This window comes from Triturus cristatus, chromosome 7, assembly GCF_964204655.1.
Source record: "Triturus cristatus chromosome 7, aTriCri1.1, whole genome shotgun sequence".
Lineage (NCBI taxonomy): Eukaryota > Metazoa > Chordata > Amphibia > Caudata > Salamandridae > Triturus > Triturus cristatus.
The window spans coordinates 1,363,138,472-1,363,163,578 of NC_140590.1; the positions used below are offsets into that span (position 1 = coordinate 1,363,138,472).

Below are 25,107 nucleotides of genomic sequence, written 5' to 3' on the forward strand. Positions count from 1 at the left end.
CCGTACTGCGCATGGGCTTCGGCTTCATCCTCAGATTGTTTTTCGCCAGCAGGGAAATGATGGAGCGTAGTAATAACAGTGAGAAACCCATGTGTGTTGTATCTAAATAAGATAGACTGGAACGGATACAGGTAGCCGGGGAGGCGGGTGGGCATGTACAACTCTGCAGCTATACATGCCATGAACAGATGCATACTGGTAAGTAGCATATTCAGTTCGAGGCATATGAGCTGCAGATTGTACACTTTGCATAGATTATATAGCAGTACCCAACCTTAGCGGCGACCACCGGTATCCGTTGCAGCGGTTTGAAATAGTGTCTTTAGTACAGCCTGGCCCACACTAGCTTGTTGCTTGGAGTGCACGTCTACACAGTAATGTTTTGTGAAGGTGTGCGGTGTTGACCATGTGGCTGCTTTGCAGATGTCATCTAAGGGTATGTTCCCCCTAGAAAAGCCATAGAAGCCCCTAACTTTCTTGTAGAGTGGGCTTTAGGTGGAACAGATAATGTTCTTTTTGCCTTTTGATAGCAAATTTGTATGCACTTTACAATCCACCTAGCTATCCCTGATTTAGAGATGGGGTTGCCTTTATGCGGTGGAGAGAAGGAGACGAACAATTGTTTAGTCTTCCTGAAAGGTTGTGTTCTTTGTATGTAGTACAGTAAAGCCCTCTTAACATCAAGTGTATGTAGAGCCCTTTCCGCAACAGATTGAGGTTGCGAGAAAAAGACAGGTAATTCCACCGATTGATTGAGATGGAAGGGGGAAATGACCTTGGGCAGAAATTTTGGATTCGTACGAAGTATCACTTTGCTGTGATGTATTTGTAAGAAGGGTTACTCTATAGTGAACGCTTGTATTTCACTAACCCTTCTAAGGGAAGTGATAGCTACTAAAAAAGCTGTTTTCCAAGTGAGGAACTGTAGCTCACATTTATGCAGTGGTTCGAAGGGCGGACCCATTAGCCTTGTAAGAACTACATTTAGATTCCATACAGGAGAAGGTGTTGCCCTGGGTGGAATAATGCGTTTAAGGCCTTCCATAAAGGCTTTGATAGCGGGCACCCTGAACAGTGATAAATGCTGTCTGTTTTGAAGGTAAGCAGCAATCGCTGCTAGGTGTAGGCGTATGGAAGAATATGCCAGGTTACACCTTTGAAGATGGAGCAGATAGCATATAATGTGTTGTATGGATGCATCTAAAGGATGGTTGTATTGTTACGGCAGTAAACAACAAATCTCTTCCACTTTGCGGCATAGCATGCTCGAGTGGTAGGACGTCTGGCTTCCTTGATAATATTCATGCAGTCAGGGGGAAGGTTAAGGTACCCAAATTCTAAGATTTCAGGAGCCAGATCGCAAGGTTGAGCTGCGCTGGGTCCGGGTGTCTGATTTCTCCATGGTTCTGAGTTAGGAGGCATGGGGACAGGTGCAGTTTTTGAAGTGGTACCACTGATAGTTGTAGTAGTGTGGTGTACCACGGCTGTCTGGCCCATGTTGGGGCTACCAGAATGAGCGTGAGGGAGTGCTGTTGTAGCTTCCTTACCACTAATGGAATTAGCGGGAGAGGTGGAAAGGCGTATGCAAATCTGCCTGACCAGTTCATCCATATCGCATTGCCTTTGGACAATGGGTGTGGGTATCTGGCGGCGAAGCTTGGGCATTTTTTGTTTTCGTGGGTGGCGAAGAGGTCTATCTGAGGATGCCCCCACTGGTGGAAGAATGGGCGAAGAACTTGTGAATGCAGTTCCCATTCGTGTATTTGTTGCGTTTGTCTGCTGAGCAGATCTGCCATGGTGTTTTGTATGCCTGGGACGTGCTGTGCCAGGAGAAAGATGTTTTGTGGAATTGCCCATCTCCATATGCTCTGGGCTAAGCGGGAGAGCTGGGGAGAGTGTGTCCCCCCCTGTTTTTGAATATAATACATTGCAGTCATATTGTCTGTGCGAATGAGGACTGCTTTGGCTGAAATCTGTTTTTGAAAGGATTTTAGGGCTAGAAAGATCGCCAAGAGCTCCAGATGGTTGATGTGGAGCGATTTTTGCTGTGGCGTCCATAGACCTTGCATTGTGAGGTGTAGGAGGTGCGCTCCCCAGCCGGAGAGCGATGCGTCCGCTGTGAAAATCACCTGAGGAACCGGGTCCAGGAACGGCCGCCCTTTGGAAAGGTTTGTGGTGTTCCACCACTGCAGAGAGTGATGGGTGCGGCCGTCCACCAACACCAGATCCGTAAGCTGTCCCTGGGCCTGGTTCCACTGTCGTGCTAGGCACTCTTGGAGTGGACGCATGTGGAGTCTTGCATGGGGCACTATGAAAATGCAAGATGCCATCATCCCTATTAGCTTCATGAACACTCTTGCTGGGAGAGAGTGCTGAGCAATGAACGTTTGGCGCAAGGCTTGTATGCTTGCGATCTTGGCTGAATTGGGATAGGCTATACCTTTGGAGGTGTCTATAGTGGCCCCGAGATATTGCTTTGTGTGTGATGGTATGAGGTGGGACTTTTGGTAGTTCACCGTGAAGCCTAGCTGGTGGAGCAGTTGGATGGTGCTGTTTGTATGTTGCACACATTGTTCGTAGGACGCGGCTTTTATCAGCCAGTCGTCTAAGTACGGGAAGACGTGAATATGTTGACGTCTGAGGTGTGCTGCTACTACCGCTAGGCATTTGGTAAACACCCGTGGTGCGGTGGTGACCCCGAAGGGGAGAACCGTGAATTGGTAATGCTGACCGTCCACCACAAACCTGAGGTACTTCCTGTGAGAAGGGTGTATTGGAATATGAAAGTATGCGTCTTTCAGATCCAAGGTAGTGAGAAAGTCTCCCTGACAGAGGAGTGGGAGGACTTGTTGTAGGGTGACCATGTGGAAATGGTCTGAATGTATGTATGCATTTAGAGGCCGGAGGTCCAGAATGGGCCGCAGGGTCCCGTCTTTTTTCGGTATTAGAAAATACAGAGAGTAGACCCCTAGATTTTGCTGATTGACGAGGACTTGCTTGATAGCGTGATTTTGGAGGAGGGAGATTACCTCCTGTTTAAGCAGTGTGGAATGTTCCTGTGACATTGGACGGTGCCTTGGTGGGATATTGGATATTTCGGAGCCGAGGACTTGGGTGGTTTCTCTGCGCCATGCTTTTTTTTAGAACCTCCGGTTTTTTCGGCGTCGAGGTAGGCTTTGACAAGGGAGCGTCGGTGCCGAGGGATTTATGCTTGTGTTTCGTCGGCACCGAGAGTCCAGGCTTCGGCACCGGTGGCTTCGGAGTCGAGCTGGGCGTCACTTTCTTCGGTGCCGAACGGTGCTTATCGGCACCAGGAGTAGGCTGGCTTGAGCCCGAGCTGCCGTGAGACTTGTGATGCTTCGACACCGGGCCCGAAGGTGGGGTGATAGAAGCTGCATGTTTGGTTTTCCCTAGGCCCGAAGGCGAAGGTGTAACCTGAGTCTCTTTGGATATGGGCGCGGGGGTGGGAGGGGGTAGAGTACTCACGACCCTCTGCGCCGGTGTGATGTCCTCCAGGTCGGAGTCGTCGGCCTCGGAAGCGCTGACGATGTCTTCCTCCTGCTCGGTGTGTTGTTGCCCCGAAGCTCCGGTGTCGTCTCCGAAGATGTCCGGTGGAGCCGAGGTCGATAAGTGCGCCATGGTGCGTCGAGCTCTTCGATCCCGAATGGTCTTTTTTGATCGAAAAGACTTGCAGGCGGGGCAGTCTCTGGCCTCGTGTTCGGGAGAGAGGCAAAGGTTACACACCTGATGGAGGTCGGTGTGGGGAAATTTAGACCCACATTTTGGGCACTTTTTGAACGGAGTCCTTTCCATCGGCCGGGACCGGAGTCGAGGAGGGCCTGAAGGCCGGTGCCGATGTATGGAATGGAGAAAGTGCCTCTACGAGAGATGAAGAAGATGAAGAATCTCGATGAACGAGGATCTTCCGTCGAGGCTGGAACCGGAAAAGTTCGAAGCAGGAGCACGAAGTATCACATCCGAGCCCGATGGCGGAAAAAAACAATCTGAGGATGGAGCCGAAGCCCATGCGCAGTACGGACCGAAGGAGGAGTCACCGAACTCGTGACTTCCAAAGACTGTCCAAAGAACAAAAACAAACTGCAAACATCCGGGCCCAACACCAGATGGCGATCTATGCAAAGTGTACAATCTGCAGCTCATATGCCTCGAACATATATATAGTCTTTCATTAGTTTTGGTTACCATTTTTTTATTTTAGAAATAAAGCTTGCTAATTTAAGCATTTCTTATGCTTCTTTTATCTGATAGTTTGGATATATTTACAAATTATTTTGTGATGTATGGTTTTTTAGATCGGTAATTTTAAATATTATATGCAATGACATTATAGCATTCGATATTTTGGTATCAATATTTTTGCTGTTTTAATATATTACTGATATTTTGTCTATATTTTATATTTTTCATACTGTTAATTTTGGGATGTTTTGAATGACAATATTTTTTGTTGATATTTTTGTTATTTACGTAATGGTGCAAGAAAGTCGACATAATAGTTATTAATGTTTTTTTACCACAATACGTTTGTACTGGATATTGTGGCAGAGAACATTTGGCTACATTTTCCTTCACCGTGATAAAGGTAAGTCTAATTGCAGGTAGAAAAAGCAAGGGCAGGCCGAGATTCCCCTCCCTACCCAAAATTAAAGTGGTCCTAGGCATTAAATTCACAGCAGGACTGCATTCTGTCTTCAACCTGCGAGCACAGACAGATTATCCTCTTGCAAGGCTTTGCAAGCTTGGATTCATGAAGAGAATAGATATTTAACAGCAAGTATAAAAGTAAAGCAGCTGGATCTAGGAACAATATCGAAGAAGCTCTTAGAAGTAACTAGAACTCAGCAATGCACAACTTCCATTTCACAAAAGCGCCTTCGGTTCAGTGTGATGGGATAATGCAGCTGTTAAGATACTTATTAAAGAGGACGCTTGTTTGCTTATATAACGTTTCTCACTCCCATGGCTGTGGTTTTAATACCATACACGGAAACAAGCTAGAATTACTGTGGTCAAAGTAAAGAGCAAAGGTCATTCAAAAACAAAACAAACATGGTTCCCTACAAGCTGATAACAGGAATTAAAGCTCTGCACAAACACTGGGGTTTTCAAATAATGTCAACAGACTCTTACCAGACATGTAGCTGAGTCACGAGAAACCAGGAATTTAATGTATCAGGTAAACTGCACTCTGAAAATAAAAAAAATATCGTTTAGATTTAAAAATTTGTATTTAGCATTTGCCATGTTTCAATTAGCTAAATGCACAGTGCCAAGAACTGGTAAAGCCCTACATATGTCCTACACCTATTGTTTTTTCTAAAAACAAACTGTAAACTCTCTCCACTGCCCCCTCTCTGATGTCCACAGCATCCTAAAAATAATTCAACGACCTCCCTGGTTCATGAGGACCTTCAGTCGAAGAAATCCCCATAATGCGTGCATAATATGGAAATTAAACATTTCTGGGTGATCATAACACAGCAGATGTAAATTCTGTCAATTCCTACGAACACCAGACTTCTACCTATGCATTACCTCATGCCTAAAGTAAAAAGAAACTTCTTTAACCGAGCCCTGTCCAAAGAAGCAATCACCTACCCTGAAACACACACCACGGTGTCCACCTCTTTTCTCACACACCACCCATGCTGTCCGAGCCAATAACAGTACCATTAAAACCCTCTTGCATCCAAAGCTCAAACTGTGAAAAGTTTGAACTCGCTTTCAGAGTCTTCTTAAAGATTTCAACATCTGCTGCCTTACAAAAAAAATACCGAACCCCTTTTCAGAGGAGTACTCACCTCTGCCGCTCTTCCTACAGTCTGGCAGACTTGCTAACCTTCAGCTGACTCGCATCAAACCTCAACACATAAACAAAATCTGCAGCAGGAAACAGTCTAACCCCAAACTCAATCACTCTCTACAAGCTCCCACCTACTACAAAACGGACATTGTAAAGTTAAGCTAAATGTATAGTCTTCCACACCGAAAAACTCCACAACAAATCTTGCAAGTTCCTTCATACTAAAGAAAACTTCCAAGGTACAGCTGATGTATTCATTTAAAGTCCAACGAACGTTCCACTTCATAATGCTTTGAAAACGGCAAACTGATGATTACACTATTTAAAACCGTAACATGGCCACAGGCACAAAGAGGAAAACAATCAATTACATTCGTCTGAAGAATTCGACACTCTAGACGGATGAAAACTGCATATGATCAGCATAAGGACTGCACGGCAGTCTCTGTTTCCTAACATCACTCCCAGCAGGAAGTTCGGTAGCATTGACGCTGGCAGGAATCGAAGTTGTGCAAAGCTCGCCAGTGTGCCTTCATCAATGATTCCCAAGAAAATGCAGATTTTCAGCACAAGCCAATACTTCCATTCAATACAATACATTCAACATGGGATATAACTTTCAATATTTGTATTGTAATGTATATAATGTGTTGTTACAATGACATTTATTGACGGTCTTTAGGAGGTAAATTAGTTAGTTAGTGGTGTAACCTACTCACTGTGCAAACATCACAATCTTCACATTACATAAGCATGCCCTGCTTTGGAGGCAGCATAAGACGTGGAACGCTACGTCCGAATTAGCACCGAAATTATCCAAACTGAAGGTGTACACCGACACAGGCTGTAGTTGCAATGTAGACAATGGAATCATTTTATTCCCTGCCAAACTCCTGCAATAACCTAAACACAGCAGAGGTCAGCCTTTATATACAAAAAATGGAAATAGCACTTCCACTAAAAATATGGTTAAGATTATCAGTAAAGAGAAACTCTAGAGGGACCCCAGACATGTTTATTTAGAAAATAAATCCACTCAAAGTCCACTCAGGATTTTCATTCTCATAAGGAGGCAGTGTGGCAGCAAAAGTGGAAGCCAAGCCACGGTGTTTCTGGGAGCAAAACGTTCAATTACGTTTTTTGAAATAACTGCAAACTTAAAACAATAAACGAGAAAGCAATTTTCTGTGAAAATAGTCACACGAGTGACTGTACAAAAACGAGAGTAGAAAGAAGGAAGGGGCCACTAATTTTCAGGTCTGGCGTTAACCAAGCCCTTTTGATTTTACTAAAGGATATGTATAATATTCTTTACTTATAGGCAGGTGAGTGCAGCCACCCCACTTCATCCATTGGTCTGCTACTGTGTCCTTCACATTTTTCTTCAGCCCACTTCAGTCACTGGCTTTCTTCACTGTGAGTGACAGCATTCAGCGCTTTCACAAGGACACCATCCACACACATACTGGCTCTGTGCCGTGCCACGGTTACTGCAGCAATGTGTGCTTTTTTAGACCGAAACATGCTTTTGCATTAATCCAATTAATTTAATGGATTGACACAGGCCCATCAGCTTTAGCAACAACACAGTTTTGCAAAAATCATGAAAATCCAAAACAAGCATTGAAAAAGTCAAAAAGGCTGGCAGTCAATGCCAGACTTTTGGTTTTGTCAAAACTTGCTGCAGTGGGTACGGTCTAAATAATACAGCGACTAACTTGTGATAATCCAAAACATCAAAACCAAACATGCCATATAGATCCAATAAGCAGCAGATAAAAATTCAGCTCCAACATGTTTATGTGGTAGGATTGCTCCTTGACGGACCACCGCCCTTGCATCTGTAGGCAATCCATGTGTGCTCCCCATCCCTGCAGAGATGCATCTGTTACCAAGGACTGGGTTGGAACAGGTTGATGGAAGGGGACTCCCATTAAGAGGTTCTGTGGACGAGTCCACCATTGAACGGACGATTTTGCTGCTTGTGAAAGCACAATCCGGTCTTCCCAGAGACCCGATGCCTGGTTCCACTTGTCCTCCAGGTCCTGCTGTAAAGGCTTCATTCTCAGCCTGGCGTTGGAAATGAGGAATATGCAAGAAGCCATTGATCCCAATAGGGACGCCACTTGCCGGACCGTTGGGCGATTTGTCTGGAGAAGAACTTCGCACTTCTGTCGAATTGATAAAAGTCTCTGTTCCGAAGGAAACGCTCTTCCTAGGTTTGTATCTAGAATCACCTGTGTAGGCTGGTGAACCGACTTCTCCATATTCACGTGCAGGCCCAGCCTGCGGAGCAGAGATAGACACACTTGGAAGTCGCTCTTTACCTGCTGAGGAGATGGCCCTTTCAAGAGCCAATTGTCCAAGTACGGGTACACGAACAGACCGCTTCTGTGTAGAGCCACCGCTACCACCGCCATGCACTTGGTAAAGACTCGTGGGGCAGATTTTAGTCCGAAGGGCAACACCCTGAACTGATAGTGACTGCTGCCGACCACGAATCGCCGACATTTGCGATGGCGGGGAATTACAGGAATGTGGAAATACGCATCTTGGAGATCCACTGAACACATCCAATCTCCTGCCTGCAGATGTGGACTTTTTTGGTGAAGTGCCAGCATGCGAAATTTCTCTTTCAAGATGACTTTATTCAGCGACCGAAGGTCCAGGATAGGTCTGAACTTGTGCTCCTGATCTCTTTTTGGTACAAGGAAGAACCTGGAGTACACTCCCTTTCCTCGCTGAGAGTGGGGAACCTTCTCTATGGCCTTTTTTTGCAGAAGAGCCACCACATCTTGTTGTAGTAACTTTAGCTGGTGAGGACGAGATCTTTTTGGAGGGATGTCCTTTGGAGACACACAGAAATGTAGTGCGTATCCATTGCGCAGTATAATGAGCACCCAACAATCTTTTCCTTTGTTGCACCACTCTTTCAGATGACGTGAAACACTTCCTCCCACTGGAGTGGGCAACGGCGTCAGAGGAAGCTCTGGTTCATTGCTTTCCTGCTGATCGAGCTGTGGAGGAGGATTGCTGTTGATTACCTCCTCTACCTCTGTTCGACTTTCGACCTTGAAACTGCGATCTTCCCTGGTTTTTGCTTTGGGACCACTAAGGGGTTTGAACCCTCTGTTGGTATCCCTTGCGCTGGTTGGGTCTGTATCTTCGTCTGAATTCCTTTTTCTTTTCTAACCCCACTGCCTTCAAAGTGTCTAGTTCGGCTTTCATTCGAGCCATCTCTTCATCTGTGTGGGAGCCATACAATGAAGAACCAGAAAAAGGCAGGTTAAGGATCCTCTGCTGAGCATCCGGTTTAAGAGCTGTAAGCCTTAACCAGGCAGACCTTCTTGCGCAAATGCCATGCGCATACGAATGCGCCGATAGAGTGGCACCATCCGCTGCAGTGCTAATCATTTGATTAGCTACTAGGGACCCTTCTGTAATGACTTCCTCAAAGTCCTTCTGATCCTCCTTTGGTAGCTTCTCTTTGAAACGATCCATGAGTCCCATAAGGATCTGTCGTACCGACCTAATAAGGCTGTTGTACTGGAGACTTTAAGTGAAGATGCTGCAGAACCACAAACCTTTCGTCCCCAAGAATCCTGGGACTTACTCTCTTTATCCAGAGGGACCAACGCATGTGCAGAGACTGCGTGCGTTTTACGTGCCGCTGCGACGATCACTGAATCCGCAGGCGGATCCGTTTTCAAAAACACTGGGTCTGCATCAGCAGGCTTGCATTTCTTTTGAATTCTGGCCGGTGTAGCCTTAATCGCTGATGGTGTTAGAAAAATGTCCATTAGTGGTTCCAGAAGTCCAGGAACCAGAGGTAGCAATGGACGCGAAGCAGATCTTGGGTGCAGCGTCTCGAAGATCACAGTCGTTGCGACCTGAGGGGTGGACATTTCAGTGTTCAGTTTCTGTGCCCCTCTCTGCAGCACATCATGATATGTGTTAATGTCATCTATCGGAGACACTCTCGACTGAGGGCTGTTTGATAGAGTAGGCGAATAGTCCCTCTTAGAGGAGTGGGTGGAGGAAGACGACCATGAAGGAGACCTCCTTCTTAGGTGATGAGACGTAGAAGGCCTGCGTTCCTTAGATCTTCCTGCACAGTGCTGACGTACCGGCGAAGGCGATCTATCCACCTCCTGTACCAATCTTTGTAGAGAGGATCTGTGGATAGGGCTTGTGTATTCTTCTTCCCTTCTCGATGCTCCCGCCGGAGTCTTACTCCAGTGATGGACTGGTAAAAGCCATCTTGGGGATAGATGTATAGAAGGAGAGGTCCTCCTCTGATGTGATAGGGACCTCTGTCGTGATCTCCTCTAATAATGTTCTGGGGACGCAGATGGAGAATGCGTCGACGGACGTCTCGAGGAATGAGAGGATGAGTGTCTCAAGGCTGATTCAGTCACTAAAACCACTGAACCCTCTTCAGATCTATGTGATGTGGGTCTCGACGTCGAGCGTATAGCCCGCTCCGACGGAGCCCTTCTCGACATCGATCTAGATCTTCTTCTAGCCGTCGAAGCTTGACCAGGTTCTGGGAGCGGTCTCGGCGTTGACTCCGCTTGTTTCGACGGCGAATGGCACATCGACGACGACAATGCACTTCTTCGTTTCGACGTTGATAGCTGTGGGATCGACGGCGCCGAAGGACTTCCTCTCCTCGATGCTGATCGCCGGTGGGATGACGACGGCGGAGGGCTTCTGGTTCTCAACGCCGATCGTCGCTGGACTGACGTCGGCGGAGGGCTTCTGGTCCTCGACGCCGATCGTCACCGGGATGACGACGGCGGAGGGCTTTTGGTTCTCAATGCCGATCGCCGCCTGGTTTGCGATGGCAGAGAACTCACTCCCCTCGACATCGATCGTCGTCTGAGTGACGGCGACGGAGGGTTGGCAGCTCTTGACGTCGAACGTCTGACCGACGTCGACGGAGGTCTGCTGATTCTCGACGCCGATCGTCGCTGGGTTGACGACGGCTAAGGCTCCCGAATCCTCGACGTCGACGTTGAATGTAGGGATGTACCTTCATGCCTGCGTTCTCTCGACGGCGAGCCCGCCGTCGACGGTCGTTTCTTAGATGTATGCCCCTCCGGTGGCTGTTTTCTCAGCGCCGAGCCCGACGCTAATGGATTCTTACTCCTAGAATAGGATCTGGGCCTCTTAGAACCTTTTCTCACCGGAGACCTGCCTCTGGAAGCCTTTTCTGCCAGCCCATAAAGACGTATACGCTCCCTGTCTTTCAAAGTTCTTTTAGAGAGAGACTGGTAATGAGGACAAGTCTTGGGAACATGATCTTTAGGCAGGCAAAGAATACAGACTGAGTGAGAGTCTGACCTGGTCTTATTTTTTCCACAAGAAGGGCAGGGATCAAAAAGGGATGGCATTTTGAGTGGAAAAAAATGCCAAAATTAGTCAGAGAAAGTAAACACCTTACTTGACTAGATGTAAAACGTCGAAGTAAGATAAAATTTTCCTGAAAAAAGTAGATTATTTCTGAATAAAACCAGAAAAGAGTGGAGCTGTGTAACCAGGGTCCTGACTGAAGGAGTCGGAAAGAACAACTGACCTAACTGTCACCCCTGTGGCATGATGGGAAGCTAGGGGTCATGGCTGCCGTAAAGGCACGGTGCCAGTTTTTTCTATGTTGCTATGAGTTCGCTTTCTAGCCTTTCTAGGCTGTAGTTTTCTGCAATGCAGCCTGTGAGCTGTCAATGCTTTCAGTCCTATCTGAGGTTTTGGACTAAATGCGAAGCATTAAAACAGTTTTCAAACATACTTTGCTGTTGTTTTCTTCCCTGTTTTTATGATATATTGTTTATATTAGATATATTATTTATAATATACAGGGGAGTCCTTACAGCATTATTCAATATATATATATATATATATATATATATATATATATATATATATATATATATATATATATATATATATATATATATATATATATATAGATGCATATATGCGGGTCACATATATGATTATGTTTCCGAGGTCCCGCGCATGGGCGGGAATATTCTAGTGCTTATGACTATTGATGAGGATCCCCTGGAAGAGAAGGTACCATTTTCATTGGGAGACTTGGGGGAATGCTGGATGGCTGGATATTTCTGGCTCTCCGCAGATTCCAGAACTTTCCATCACAGAAATCTGAGGAAAATGTGTTTTTTTTCACAAACATTTGAGGTTTGCAAGGGATTCTGGGTAAGAGAACCTAGTGAGAGCAACACATGTCACAACATCATGGATTATCGGTGTCTAGTTATAAAAAATGTAGAGGTATACTAGGTTTCCCTAGGAGTTGGCTGAGCTCGAGCCCAAAATCCACAGCTAGGCACATGGTAAAAAGGGGTCAGTTTTCAGTGGAGAAATGTGATGTATCCACGTTGCGTTTTGACCTGTTTCCTGTCGCGGGCACTAGGCCTGCCCACACAAGTGCGTTATAATTTTTATCGGGAGACTCGTGGGAATGCTGGAAGTTTCTGACTGTCTGCAGATTCTAGAACTTTCCATCACAGAAATGTGAGGAAAATGTGTTTTTTGGACAGAATTTGAGGTTTGCAAGGGGTTATGGGTAGCAGAAGCAGGTGAGAGCCACACAAGTCACCCCATCGTGTATTCCCCTCGGTGTCTAGTTATCAAAAATTTACAAGTTTACTAGGTTTCCCTAGGTGCCGGCTAAGCTAAGTCAGTTTTCAGTATAAAAATGTGATGTATCCATAGTGCGTTTAGGCCAGTTTCCTGTCGCGGGCACTAGGCCTACCCACACAAGTGAGGTATCATTTTTATCGGGAGACTTGTGGGAATGCTGGGTGGGCAGATGTTTCTGACTCTCTATGGGTGCACTTTATGACCATCAGAGCATGCAAAGTCAAAGAACCCAAACAACACAGGTCCTGAACTGCGACTCACATAGGGTAAAGACAGGAAGACGAAGAGAGACTGACAATGTGAACTTGAACAACCAGCAACAGGATTAACAGAACTGCAAAAGTTTAAAACCAGAAGAACTAAGTCTAATCTGAGGTAACATGGCAGGCAAAAATATTACTGGACTGGGATGCGCCCCAAGTAATTACCAATGAATGAGGTTAATTTAAGCATTCCACCTACCACTTTTTTGTTTACTTCATTAAGAAAGTTAACAAGTGTAAATCCAAGTCAGTTACATAATATGGGATTGAAGCATACTTTTTCTGTAATACCTTCAAGAACCTAGAAACAAATGGCAACTTGCAAATTGATCCCATATCTGGCAGATAAAGACATGCTGAAATGGCAGCCATCTAAAGGTTTACTGGGCCAATACGCACACCTTCTTAGTCAAGTTAATGATGAACCGAATAATATCAGACTTTTCTGCCAAAGTAGAGCACCAAAATGTAAAACCTATCTGCCAGAGTAAACTACTGGTGCATTGTCGACTGCAGAATATCTGATATCTTACTGAGTATGTTACAGAAAAGAGATTTAAATACTTGAGTTCCAGGCAACTTCATGCATTAGGGCTTTCTACTGACAAGTGTCCAACGTCTGTCCTATGCACTAAATCAGTCGGCTGGGCAGCTAATAGGGCTTCTCTTGGTTTATTGAAAACCCTAGCTTGTGCAAAAGACTGCAGCAAACCGAAAGTTGTCTCTCATTAAATGGGCTATCACTGCTGAAATGAAGAATTCCCGAAGACCAGAAAATAGTCGAAACAGAAGTATCACTAACTGCAGATGAAGATACTCCACTGTGAATCTCAAATACTTTAAATACTGCAGGCACAGGAGCACATGCAAATTGGCATCTTGCCAGTTCAACAAGCCTAACCAGTCCTGGGTGAGAAGTGTGCGCAGAATTTGGACTAGGGTCCCAATTTTGACTTTCTACTTTCTGAAAGAGCTGTTGAGAACTAGGAGATCACCGATCACTGTAGGCCTTCATTCTTCTTCAGTAACAAAAACTAACAACAATAACAACCCTTCCTTTTCTGTTTTTTATGAAGATATATGGCCTCTTTCATCAAGGAGGTTTTGATTTGGTAGGGGGGAATTTGGGAAAGAATGATTGTTAGTCTCATCAGAAAATATCTGATGGAACCACTGGTTTTACATCATTATCTGGCTTTGAGGAAAACAGGAGGGCACCCATCTATCCACTGGAGAGACTGCTTCTTCAGGAAACAGCATTCAGGAAGACTTTGTAGTGTGTGCAGAAGAGGAGGAAAATTAGGATTATGACCTCTGCACAATCTCCTCATCTGGAAGAGTAGAAAAAAGTGTTCCTGTTGTTGTTGAAAGTGTTGCTGTATTTGTTAATGCCAAAATTGGTGCCTTTAACATAGATTCTCCTGTACTTCCAATTGAATTTGTTTGGAGGACAAAGCCAATCCTAGAGTGCATGCCATTGCCCTGCTCTGCTTTATCTTCTCAAGGGACAAATCAGCCTTCTCTCTAAAAAGCTGATAACGGTCAAAACTCTTGTCTAAAATCTGGGCTTCAATATTCAGTGAATACCGTGAAGGGCATATCCAAGAATCATGTCTTAGAATGACAGCTGAACCCATAAACTGTTGTAGACATTGAATCTAGTTCAGTCTGAATAGATTGCCTTGCAGCATTCATATCGTTATGAACTAAGCCTGTCAAACTAATGCAAGACAGCAGTCCTAGTGTTTCTTATAGAGAAATTCTAAAAAGCTTTACTTTCTTTGTACATTTTTGGTGTCAGACAGCTTGGCATCCCTTCTTTAAATGCTGCTGACCTCTTAGCACATTACTCCCTCATTCTCAATGAGATGGTAGTTATAAATGTTCCAAACTTGCCTGCGCAAAAAAGGAAATCACGAGGATACATTACCAAACGCTGCTTCCTCTAAAAGAAATACAGACCTATTGGCTTTATCAATGTTTTTTAACCCAGGTTGTGCTGCAAAAAATTATCTCAGTATTGAGCTCTGGACATCTCATGAGTCTGGAGAAAGCGGGACTGGACGTAGACATACAAATGATAAAAGATGATTAAGCAGACAGCTAGAAAAATGCATGCACTGAAAATACATCGGATGCGGTGCAAAAGAGGTAGGACATGCTTAAGAAAAAAGTATCTCAGTATTAGTACTGAGCTCTGGACATCTCATGAGTCTGGAGAAAACGGGACTGGATGTGGACATGAAAATGATAAAAGATGATTAGGCAGACGACTAGAAAAATACATGCACTGAAAATACATCATATGCGGTGCAAAAGACGTAGGACATGCTTAAGAAAAAAGCAGAATGAAGGCTTTGAGAAAGGCTGCATTACTCAGTGCAAAAATAAATCATCCTTTAGAAGAAAATGCCCACGTTTTAAAATTTAAACAAATCCATTTTAGTTACCACTTTAAACAGTAGGAACGTAAAATTTGCAGACTTCAAAAACTTAACATGACGCCTAGATAGCAGCACTATTATTTCTTTTTCTCAGTCGAAATTTTGCAACTTGTTGGGAATCCAATTCATGGTGTATTACATCATACACAAGAATGCTGATGAAAATTCATTACGCAAGACTGAAAAGTACACACATTTCACAATGCATTGTAGTCACCAAAAAGAATAACTTACTGTTGAAGAACTCATCATAGTCTATTCTTTCAACACAACAGGTGTACATACGCAGGGCAGCAATTTTAATTTTCTGTAAACAAATGTAAAATATTGAATTGGTAGACCATTTTAAATATTTCCATCCAACATGTGATGTCAGTTTATTTTAAATACTGATATGATTCCCCAGAGCCCTTTTCTTAGAAAGATTGTACATTGATTTCTTGACATGCTAAGTAAGCACAAGTTGGACAATATCAATCACAACAGCAATGGGTGAGCAGCTTTATCTAGCTAAGCAGCCAATGTCAGTTCCATGAGTTTGAATTCAGCATCAGTGTTTCGACTTTTTTTTAATGTTATACTAGATGCAAAGTTCCATGTGTAAAAATAGAAGAATTTACAATAAATTAATATGTTTACTGCACAGCAACATATAACATTCCACCTCATTAAAAGATTTGTTTTCCCTGAAATAACATTATATAACATATTACTCAATGCTCTCTCAAGCACAATCTTTTTAATATTGCCAAAACCTTTCAGATTTGGAGCCAGCATAATTATAATATCTTAAGATGAAAATAATATTTCAGTACGCATACTTGTGATACTTTGGTTAGCCAGCCTAAAAAAGAGGGAGGACAATCTAATTTCTAAATGGTTGTTTCAAAATATAAAGCTATAACCAAAGCTTTTTTCCTAGAGGGATTAATGCTTGCACTATAGGTATCCCCAACAAAGCAAATTTCGGCTGTAATTAAAAAACACTAAGGATCACATTTACACAGAAAATCAAAGGTAGAGCGCTAAAGTGAAGGTAAGACCAAAACATATGAATTCAAGATCCCATTTGAAAATGTGTACAGAAAGGACAATCAGAACTTTGAAATCATATTTATTTAATAAAGCTGGAGTGTCATAATTATCCACTAACCGACAAATTACATGCAGCGAAGATTACTTCCCTGAATACGTACATGATTTAAAACACAGATCCTCTTCCATTTAAGCAATAATATTTCGATCTCGTAATGTATTGTTATTTTTAAGTCATAAATGGGCTTGTATTGCTACCGCTGCTTCTTAGCCAACAATGCCAATCCCCAATACAGGTGAACACTATTGTTCCGGGAGGAACTCAAAAGATATTTTATGCATGAAGAATGTCTTCTCATACCACAAGCTGAAATGTGATATCCAACTGCAGATAGGAAAATGCAGAACAACTACAGTCTGTTTGATTCTCAACTGGGTAAGTTACAAATGCTGACCTGTCCAAATGAGAAACAATCCCCTACCTTCTTCACTTAGATAACATGTTATCCTTGGAATTTTTTAACTAGTCCAAAAATGAGAAAATGGAAGGGCAATCAAGAAGTGTGGATTGAAAATGAATATCTGGCACCCTAAAATTGCAAAAGATTCCTACTCAATCCCGATTCAGGCAGACAGTGTTATAAAAAGAAAAATGTGTTTGGGGTGCGTGGAATCACCAATAAGCAAGGGAGGTTTGGAATGCTGTCATTTTTAATGCAAAATTAATTTATCAAGATAGAGGCAATGTCCATGCAGGGACATCCACGAAACCTGTAACGCCGGAGCAGCATAATAATATATCCAAAATCAAGATATGATGAAGTTAGTTCCCCAGAGAGGTAACATTGGATGTGGAAATCTGATACACACACAAGTTCAAGGGCCCATAGTTGGACCTCCTCCTGTAGAGTCTGAGGATCTAGTACTGTGTCCAAGGACCGACATGCAGAGTTCCAAGGAGAGCCAGCAAACCTGTCGAGGTTTGCCACTCCAAACTGACCTCTGCTTGACTGCCCAGAGACTGTGTATAGTGGGGCTTGGTCACCTGCAGTAGATTTGGCAGGGGACTGACCGATGGAGAGGCCCTACAATCAGCCCCCACTGTGCACAGCCTTAGGTGGTGTGCAACAGGGTAGAGTATGCTTTCATAGAAGTTTGATGAAATAAAAAAAAAAATTAAAACCGAAAAATCACAGAAATTTGCAAATCATGGTTGGCTCTACAATCCATAATTTGCTCAATAGCCATGCAAACCATAACTAACACACCAATTCCGAAGCTTATACCTCACAATATTTAGATCACATTGAAAGTGAGTTCATAAATACTGGATTTGGAGTGGCAATTAAACAACAGGCGCATCCCACACAATGCATATTAAAAGCACTGTTCAGATCTTGCCTTTCAGTTCACATCCTTGATAAGACAAGAGCCACGGCCCCAAAATCATATTTAATTTTAAGTCAATATAGTAATCAGTGTTCTGACGCTATACAATAGGCTAAGATATCCCCAGTGTAAATGGTGAATAGCAGCAACTATCAAGGCCCAATGAAATTTGTCATTTTGGTATGCCGCCAAACAATAGCGCAGGATGTAACTCAATACTTGGGTTGTTCAATTAGCCGATTCTTCATGACTCCTTAAGGGAGAAGTGGTGTTCCAAGTAAGGTTATCACTGTTTCTGTACACTAATCTGGAGTGCTTCTCTTTGGTCTTAATTCAGGAGGCTTTTTCCAAGAGGCTTTCACTCAGTAGTGTATTTGTTTTACTTTACTGCTCGTAAAATAGCTATGGGACTCTTTCTGCTTTACGAGAAGAAAGGTTGAAGAAGGAGCATAGTACAACTGCTCAATCTAAGTCTTACAAACAAAGATTCCATACATGCTAGCCATTTATTTTATTTAGCCTGGGGCCCACCCTACATCCGTTGCTCCATTCAAAATAACCACAAATGTTTCAGTAATTTTATTTTTTAGAAGGACCTTTGTCCGCCTGCTTTCAAACTGAACAGAAAATTTTGTGATTGCCTTCCCAATAACATACCCTAGTAACTACCTCAAGTTTCCAAAGAATAGTGCACAGAGTGCTGTAAAACCATCATAAAATAATCAAGAACTACAGTAAGTAAATAAATGAGAGGAAGCGCGTTCATGATTTACAATGGTTAGCAAGGAGAATGGACAAGAAGATCTTTCAAACTGACTTCCGTGTGAGTCCTGCGCATAGCGCCTACATTCAGCTCTGAATTCTGGATGTTAACAAGCCCAAATTTAAAACCAAACACACAATGTGTGATGGTTAGCTATATTGTAGAAGCTTTATAAACAGGATGCCACGGTACAATGCACATCAAGTAAGATGCACCACAGTCATGCAGGTGTCTCACAAATATGCCTTCACAAAAAACCAGCTTCAAGGAAAAAGGTCTTTAGTGAGTAGGCTGTAGAACAGCATAATTTTGTGCCCACCCCTTTTACATGCAACATATATACCCAACGTGTGTTTAACTGCATTAACCTGCGTGCATTTCATGAATCAACAGTAGCAAGAGGCTGTATTTTCACTTTAAGAAGAGTCACTAATATAATTAGTAGAATTATAATAAATATACTCGTCATGAAAGAAACTGAATGCCTTTCTTAATTTGCATTTGATTTAAATACTTATGCTAACTGTATTCATTCAAAACCTATTTAAATCTGGAGATGGCTTAACGTGCAACAGGCCTCAGTGCACGTATTACATTTTTCAAGTGCCTTGTTTTTCCTTTCTTAGCATGCGTCTTATCATGTGCCTCGTTAGCTTGGACTAGGTTCATTTTATTAGACTTGCAGACTACTGATCAGTTTAATTAACATTTGGCCTCAGATACACAGACTGAGGAAGGTGAGAGAAACCATCCTGTACCAGGTAGGACGGACTGATGCTATATTCAAGGTCGTTCAAACGATTGCTCCTTTGCTGGAAGGTAGGAAACATATGGAGTCTACCTGCTCCCCGAGAACACTGTTTTTTGATTGGTTTGTTCCTTGGAAGATAAAGAGAAGCCTTCTAGAATCTTCTTTCATGCTTTCATTGTGCACTCTTGAGACTAGCAGACCCAACACGGTCTTGACTTTGCTGAAAACCTCTTCTCAACTGCTGATTTCCTCTGCCTGAGTGTTAAGCTTTATGCTTGAATATCAGACTCTTTCAATTGAACCTTAAATCTGGTTTATATGATGCTGACACCTTCCTCATACAATTGTCCCTTATTAATTTTGATCCTATATTTTGAATAGGGAACCTTTATGGAACCTGGTTGGGTGATATTTCTTTTGATGTATGTAATGATATTTTTCATTTTCTTTTTTAATCATATATAGGCTCAGACTGCATGATCATTTAAATATGTACGCACTTATACTATGCTTTCTTAAATTTTTCTGATTTATATAATTTGTAATCTGAATTAAATTGTCAATAAAACCCTTTAGGCTTGCACACCATCCTATCTCTTGTTTCTGTGGAGCGGCATTGGTTTCACTGTAACTGAGATACACTGCTGATGTTAGCTCCTCTCTTACACTTCAAACCGACAATCAAAGGTCCACACAACCAGTAAGGGATTCTGTTTGATGACTTCACTAAGAGATTGAGACTTAAGAAACCCAGCTTGACCAATTGTGTGCACAGTATGCCAAATGTCTGCTCAATGCTTCTTTTCTCTCGAGCTAGATTTGTGCTGTACAAATACTAACATATACATAAACACTTGTACTTTGAAGAAGGAAGAGAACCAAACAAATTAAGTAGGAGTATTCCAAATGAACTGCATTATTTATTCAACAGATTCTTCCACTGAGTCCTCAGGATTGTCAGTCTCTGCGAGAGACTGAGGGTCTGGCTAGCAAACAGAAGCTCTCAGTGGCCCTGCTGAATGGGACCTGGGTCAAACTGGGTTAGACAGCAATGATCCGGGACCAAAAATGGGAGTACGTCAAATTGGAGCACGGTATTAAGCCTTTCTTACTTCTAAAATGGTACCCTAGTGTTAGGATTCAAGAGCATCTATGGAAGTATTCTTGTGTTCGGCTATACAATAACCCATAGGGCCCTGATATTACATTTCCCCTATGTCTTGGGTATGCGTTCCCTAGTTGGGATCTCCAGCTATTTGTAAAAAAGATATTTCCAGAAATGTGTGAAAAGGATACCCAGTTGTCTCCTGTTTCCTTTCCACAACACTTGAAAACACTCAAGGAGGACAGTTTTCAAAGGAGACGTCAGAACATCAATGCACCCAGCTTTCCCAGGGCCAAAATGCTAATAATCTGCATATTCCACATACATGTATTAGAGGAAGCCAGGAGATAACTCTTAATGCTCTAACAGAAAACACAAGGCAAAGCTTGTAGGTACGTGGGATGAAAGATGATAATGTACAAACATCCATTGACATCATTGGAGAAAGTGGGACTGATCTGTGGTGAAGCCACCTGAGTATTTGAGAGGCGAGCTGCAGTTAGGAGTCAGAACTACTTATCACGCAGGACTCACAACCTTCTCTGGCTATACATTGTTGCGCAAGATCCTACAGATCAGAGCACCTCCTATATCCAATATTTGGCCACTGCTGATCTCAATACCCTATAAAAATACATATCTGCCCATAAATATATTTGGTCTGTAAGCATGGCTGATATGACCTTCACAAAATTAGCCCACATGTTGTACACATACCAAAGCATCCACCATTTTCCTACCCCCAGGCTGAGAAATAAAGGACAAATGAATAAGCACCCAGTCATCTGCCACTGACGGGTTCCTCAAAACCCTTCTGAGGACGGATTGGCCTTAGTTGGCTCAAAATCTGTAAGTTAACTGTAAAAACAAAGATGGGCTAGTAAGTGGCCATCTTAAAAGAAAAATAATCTTAAAACCATTAGACCATGGCAAGCAAGGACAAAATAAAGGGCTGGTCTTGGAACAAAGATATTGGTTTCTAATCCCAACATCTGCTCTTAACCGAATATTGTGTGATTCTACAAAAATCTCTCAATCTTCCTGTGCGTAAAAAAAAGAGTAAATATGTAAATAAAAAACAAACAACTGCACAGTGTGGTGCCTTTACTGTGCCAGAAAATTCTTGCTAGGGCCTTTCAGATCCAATCCTTGTTTCTATAATCCATATTTAAGTCAGCTTACCTCACCACCCACCATGCCCCTCATCATACAGCGCCTACACTGCCAAAGTCAATAGGTCTGGCTTGCAACTGAGAATGTAAGCCAGTCCTATCAGTTTGGGAAACACTTTTTTTGTTTAAATCATTTTTATTAACATTTTTCTTTTGCACATCATTAGAAACGCATACAGTCAGACCAGTGCTCATATAGCGGGTATGGAAGGAGAGAAAAGAGATTGCCAGTAACATGGTGTACAGCATCCAACAGTATCAGGAAAACAGGGATGAAAAGGCATGATGAGCACACCAGACCGGAAGGCAATATCCCAACAAAGGCTGAACAGTGCTGACAACGTCCATAGTATCGGGTAGCATGCGAGTAGCGCAGATATGGTGCAGTTCAAACCTAACCAGGGACATAGGGTAAAACAAAATGAGGACAACATAAGCAAGGTAAGGGGGAGTCGCTTCAAAACCTGCTGCTGTATCCGGTGTATTTGGGGGGCCTAGGGCCACTAGGAGCCAGTGCCAGTGGGTTACAGAGGCAGAGGGGCTAACTCAGTGCAGGTGTCGGTTTCAGTCTGCAATCAGTTTGGGAAACACTTGACCATGTTGCATATTCAGATCCACAATTACCACTTTCATTGTCATTGGTGCTTTCTAGTAACTTTTCCCAGACTTGCAAGAAAATATAGGAAAGAAAGGATTATGTTACTCACCCTGTTAGCATCTGTTCTTTGCATGTTGTGCAGTAGATACCCATGCTTTACATACTCCTGCCATCTAGTGTTGGGTCCGGATGTGTGCAAGTTGTTTTTCTTCGAAGAAGTCTTTCGGGTCATGAGGTAGAGTGGCTCCTCCTCATGGTGATAACGCATATGGGCATCGACTCCATTGTTAGATTGTTTTCCCGCAGGTGGGTGAGAATAGAGGGTAAAGTAAGTCTAAGTAAAGAGATGTCAATGCATATGAAAAGGTAAAGAAACTGCAACGGCCACAGGTGTCTGGGGAGGAGGATGGGTACATGAGAATCCACAGCACCACATGCCAAGAATATATGCTTACAGGGTAAGTAACATAATCTGTTCGATGTGCCATGTGTGGCTGTAGATACACATGCTTTGCATAGACTGTAAAGCAGTGCCCTCCAAAGCGGTGGCTAACCTGTGGGTGTTGCAGTTATTAGCTTGATAGCATGCTAGAACATCCACACAATAATGTTTAGTGAAAGAGTGTTGCTGCTTTGCATATATCAGCTAGTGGAATATAGCCCAGGAAAGCCATAGAAGCCCCTATTTTGTGAGTAGAGTGTGCTCTACAGGGTGTATGTAAAGTCTTTTTGTCTTTAACATAACATGTCTGAATGTGTTTAACTATCCACCTGGCAACGCTTGATTTGGATATGAGCATTCTTTCCAGGGGGAGCGAAAAAGCAACAAAGAGCTGTTTGGTTTTGCGAAAATCTTTAGTTTTGTCAATTTAGTGCATAAGGGCTCCTCTTAACATCTAATGTATAGAGAGCCCCTTGCGCAATTGAGTCTGGTTGAGGAAAGAACATAGACAACTTGGTTGATCAAGGTAGAAATGAGAGACCACCTTTGGAATTAATTTTGAGTTGGTGCAAAGGACCACCCTATATCTGTGGTGCTGGAAGAAAGGCTCTTCTAATGGTTGGTGCCCTGAGCTGAATAGTGAAGTAATGCCAATTTAAAAAGCGACCTTCCAAGATAGAAATCGGAGAGAGGTGTTATGTAGTAGTTTAAATGTTGGACCCATAGGTCTTCTGAAAACAATGTTAAGATTCCAGTTAGGTGCAGGTGGAACTCGGGGTGAAATCACTCTCTTAAGATCTTCCTTCCATAAAGGCTTTGATGACTGATACTTTGAACAGACAGGTGTTGCCTATTTTGCAGATAAGCAGTCACTGCAGCCAGATGTGAGTGTATGGATGTGAATGCAAGGCCAGAGAGCTGTAGATGCAGCAGGTAACAAACATATTGTAGCATTAAATGGATTGACACTTTTGTGACAATAACAGACACATGTTTTCCATTTAGGTGCATAGCATGCTCTAGTAGTAGGCTTGTGAGCTTCTTTGAGAGTGGTCATACTTTCAGGTGGGAGATTGAAATAACCAAGTTCTATTACTTCAGGAGTCAAATTGCTAGGTTGAGTTCCTTGGGATTTGGGTGCTGATTTCTACATGTTTTTGTGTGAGAAGGTCCGGGTTGAGTGAAAGCTTCTTGTGGGGAACTACCGAAAGTTCTAGTAGTGTTGTGAACCAGGGTTCTTAGGTCCATGTAGGAGCCACTAGTATGTGTGTGAGAGATGTTTGCCTGAGCTTCCGAATAAGAAACAGAAGAAGAGGGAAAGGCGGCAAAGCACAGGTAAATATCTATAACAAGTTTCTCCATAAAGCATTGCCCTTGAATAGTGGGTCTGGGAATCTGGAAGCGAAGTTCGGGAATTTTGCATTGTACGCAGTTGCAAAGAGACCTAATTGTGGAAAATTCCACTTGTGGAAATAAGGGAGGAAGACTTGGGTGGAGTTCCCACTCATGGACTTGTTGCCGCATCCTGCTGAGGAGGTCGGTAAAATTGTTGTCTGTTCCCGGGAGATGTTCCGCTAACAGATGAATGTTGTGATGTAGAGCCCAGCGGCAAATGGTCTGAGATAGGGGTGACAGCTGTAGAGAAAGTGTCCCCCTTCTTTTTGTAAATAGTACATGGTTGTCATATTGTCCGTCCATTCTAAGCCAGCCTTGGAGATCAGGTGAGGTGTGAACGCTTTTAACGCTAGCTTGAAGCTGTAGGTATTTGATGTGGCGACCCTGGTGTTTGGTGTCCCAGAGACCCTGGACTGTGAGATTCTGCAAGTGAGCACTCCAGCCTGCCAGTGATGCATCCATTGTGAGGATGATGTGGGGAACAGGCTCGAGGAAAGGACACCCTTTTAACAGGTTGTTTGCATTCCACCACTGCAGAGAGTGATGAGTAAGTCTGTCTATCAACACCAGATCCTCTAATTGACCATGTGACTGAGACCACTGTTGTGCTAGACATTCCTGCAGTGGATGAATGTGTAGTCATGCATGTGGCACTATGGCGATGCATGATGTCATTACACCCAGTAGGCGCATGACTGTTCTGACTGTTAACTGTTGATTGGCTTGGAACTGTGGTAACAGTGTTTGGAAATGTTGAATTCTTGCTGTATTGGAATAGGCTAATCCCACCTGTGTGTTTTGGCTAGCCCCCAGATACAGTTGAACCTGTAAAGGTTGAAGAGGAGATTTTTGGACATTGATGGTAAAGCCTAGTTGATGGAGCAGGTCTTTGGTATTTTGAGTGTGCTGTTGGCACAGAGGAAGAGTGCTGGCTTTGATTAACACAGTTGGCGAGATACAGGAAGACATGGATGTTTTGTCTGTGTAAATGTGCTGCTACCACTGCTAGGCATTTGGTGAATACTCGCAGTGCAGTAGTCACTCCAAACTGGAGGACTTTGTATTGGTAATGTTTGCCGGCTATCACTAATCTTAGGTATTTGCGATGTGCTGGATGTATTGGAATGCAAAACTAGCCATTCTTTAAGTCTAGGGCTGATAGAAAGTCACCTAGCCGGAGAAGTGGGATCACGTCTTGGAGAGTGACCATGTGGAAATGCTCTGACAGGATGTAATGATTTAAGGGTCGTAGATCAAAGA

General features: G+C 43.3%; 1 protein-coding gene across 1 annotated transcript in view; it reads right to left on the reverse strand.

Moving 5' to 3' along the window:
- Positions 1–25,107, reverse strand: part of UQCC1 (ubiquinol-cytochrome c reductase complex assembly factor 1) — a 426,281-nt gene that overhangs the window by 301,094 nt on the left and 100,080 nt on the right. Inside the window, exons 5-6 of the mRNA XM_085619075.1 lie at positions 15,432–15,504; positions 5,152–5,209 (exon numbers count right to left, since the gene is read on the reverse strand). Coding sequence (XP_085475201.1) covers positions 5,152–5,209; positions 15,432–15,504 — 131 coding nt within the window. The remainder of the gene's footprint in view (positions 1–5,151; positions 5,210–15,431; positions 15,505–25,107) is intronic.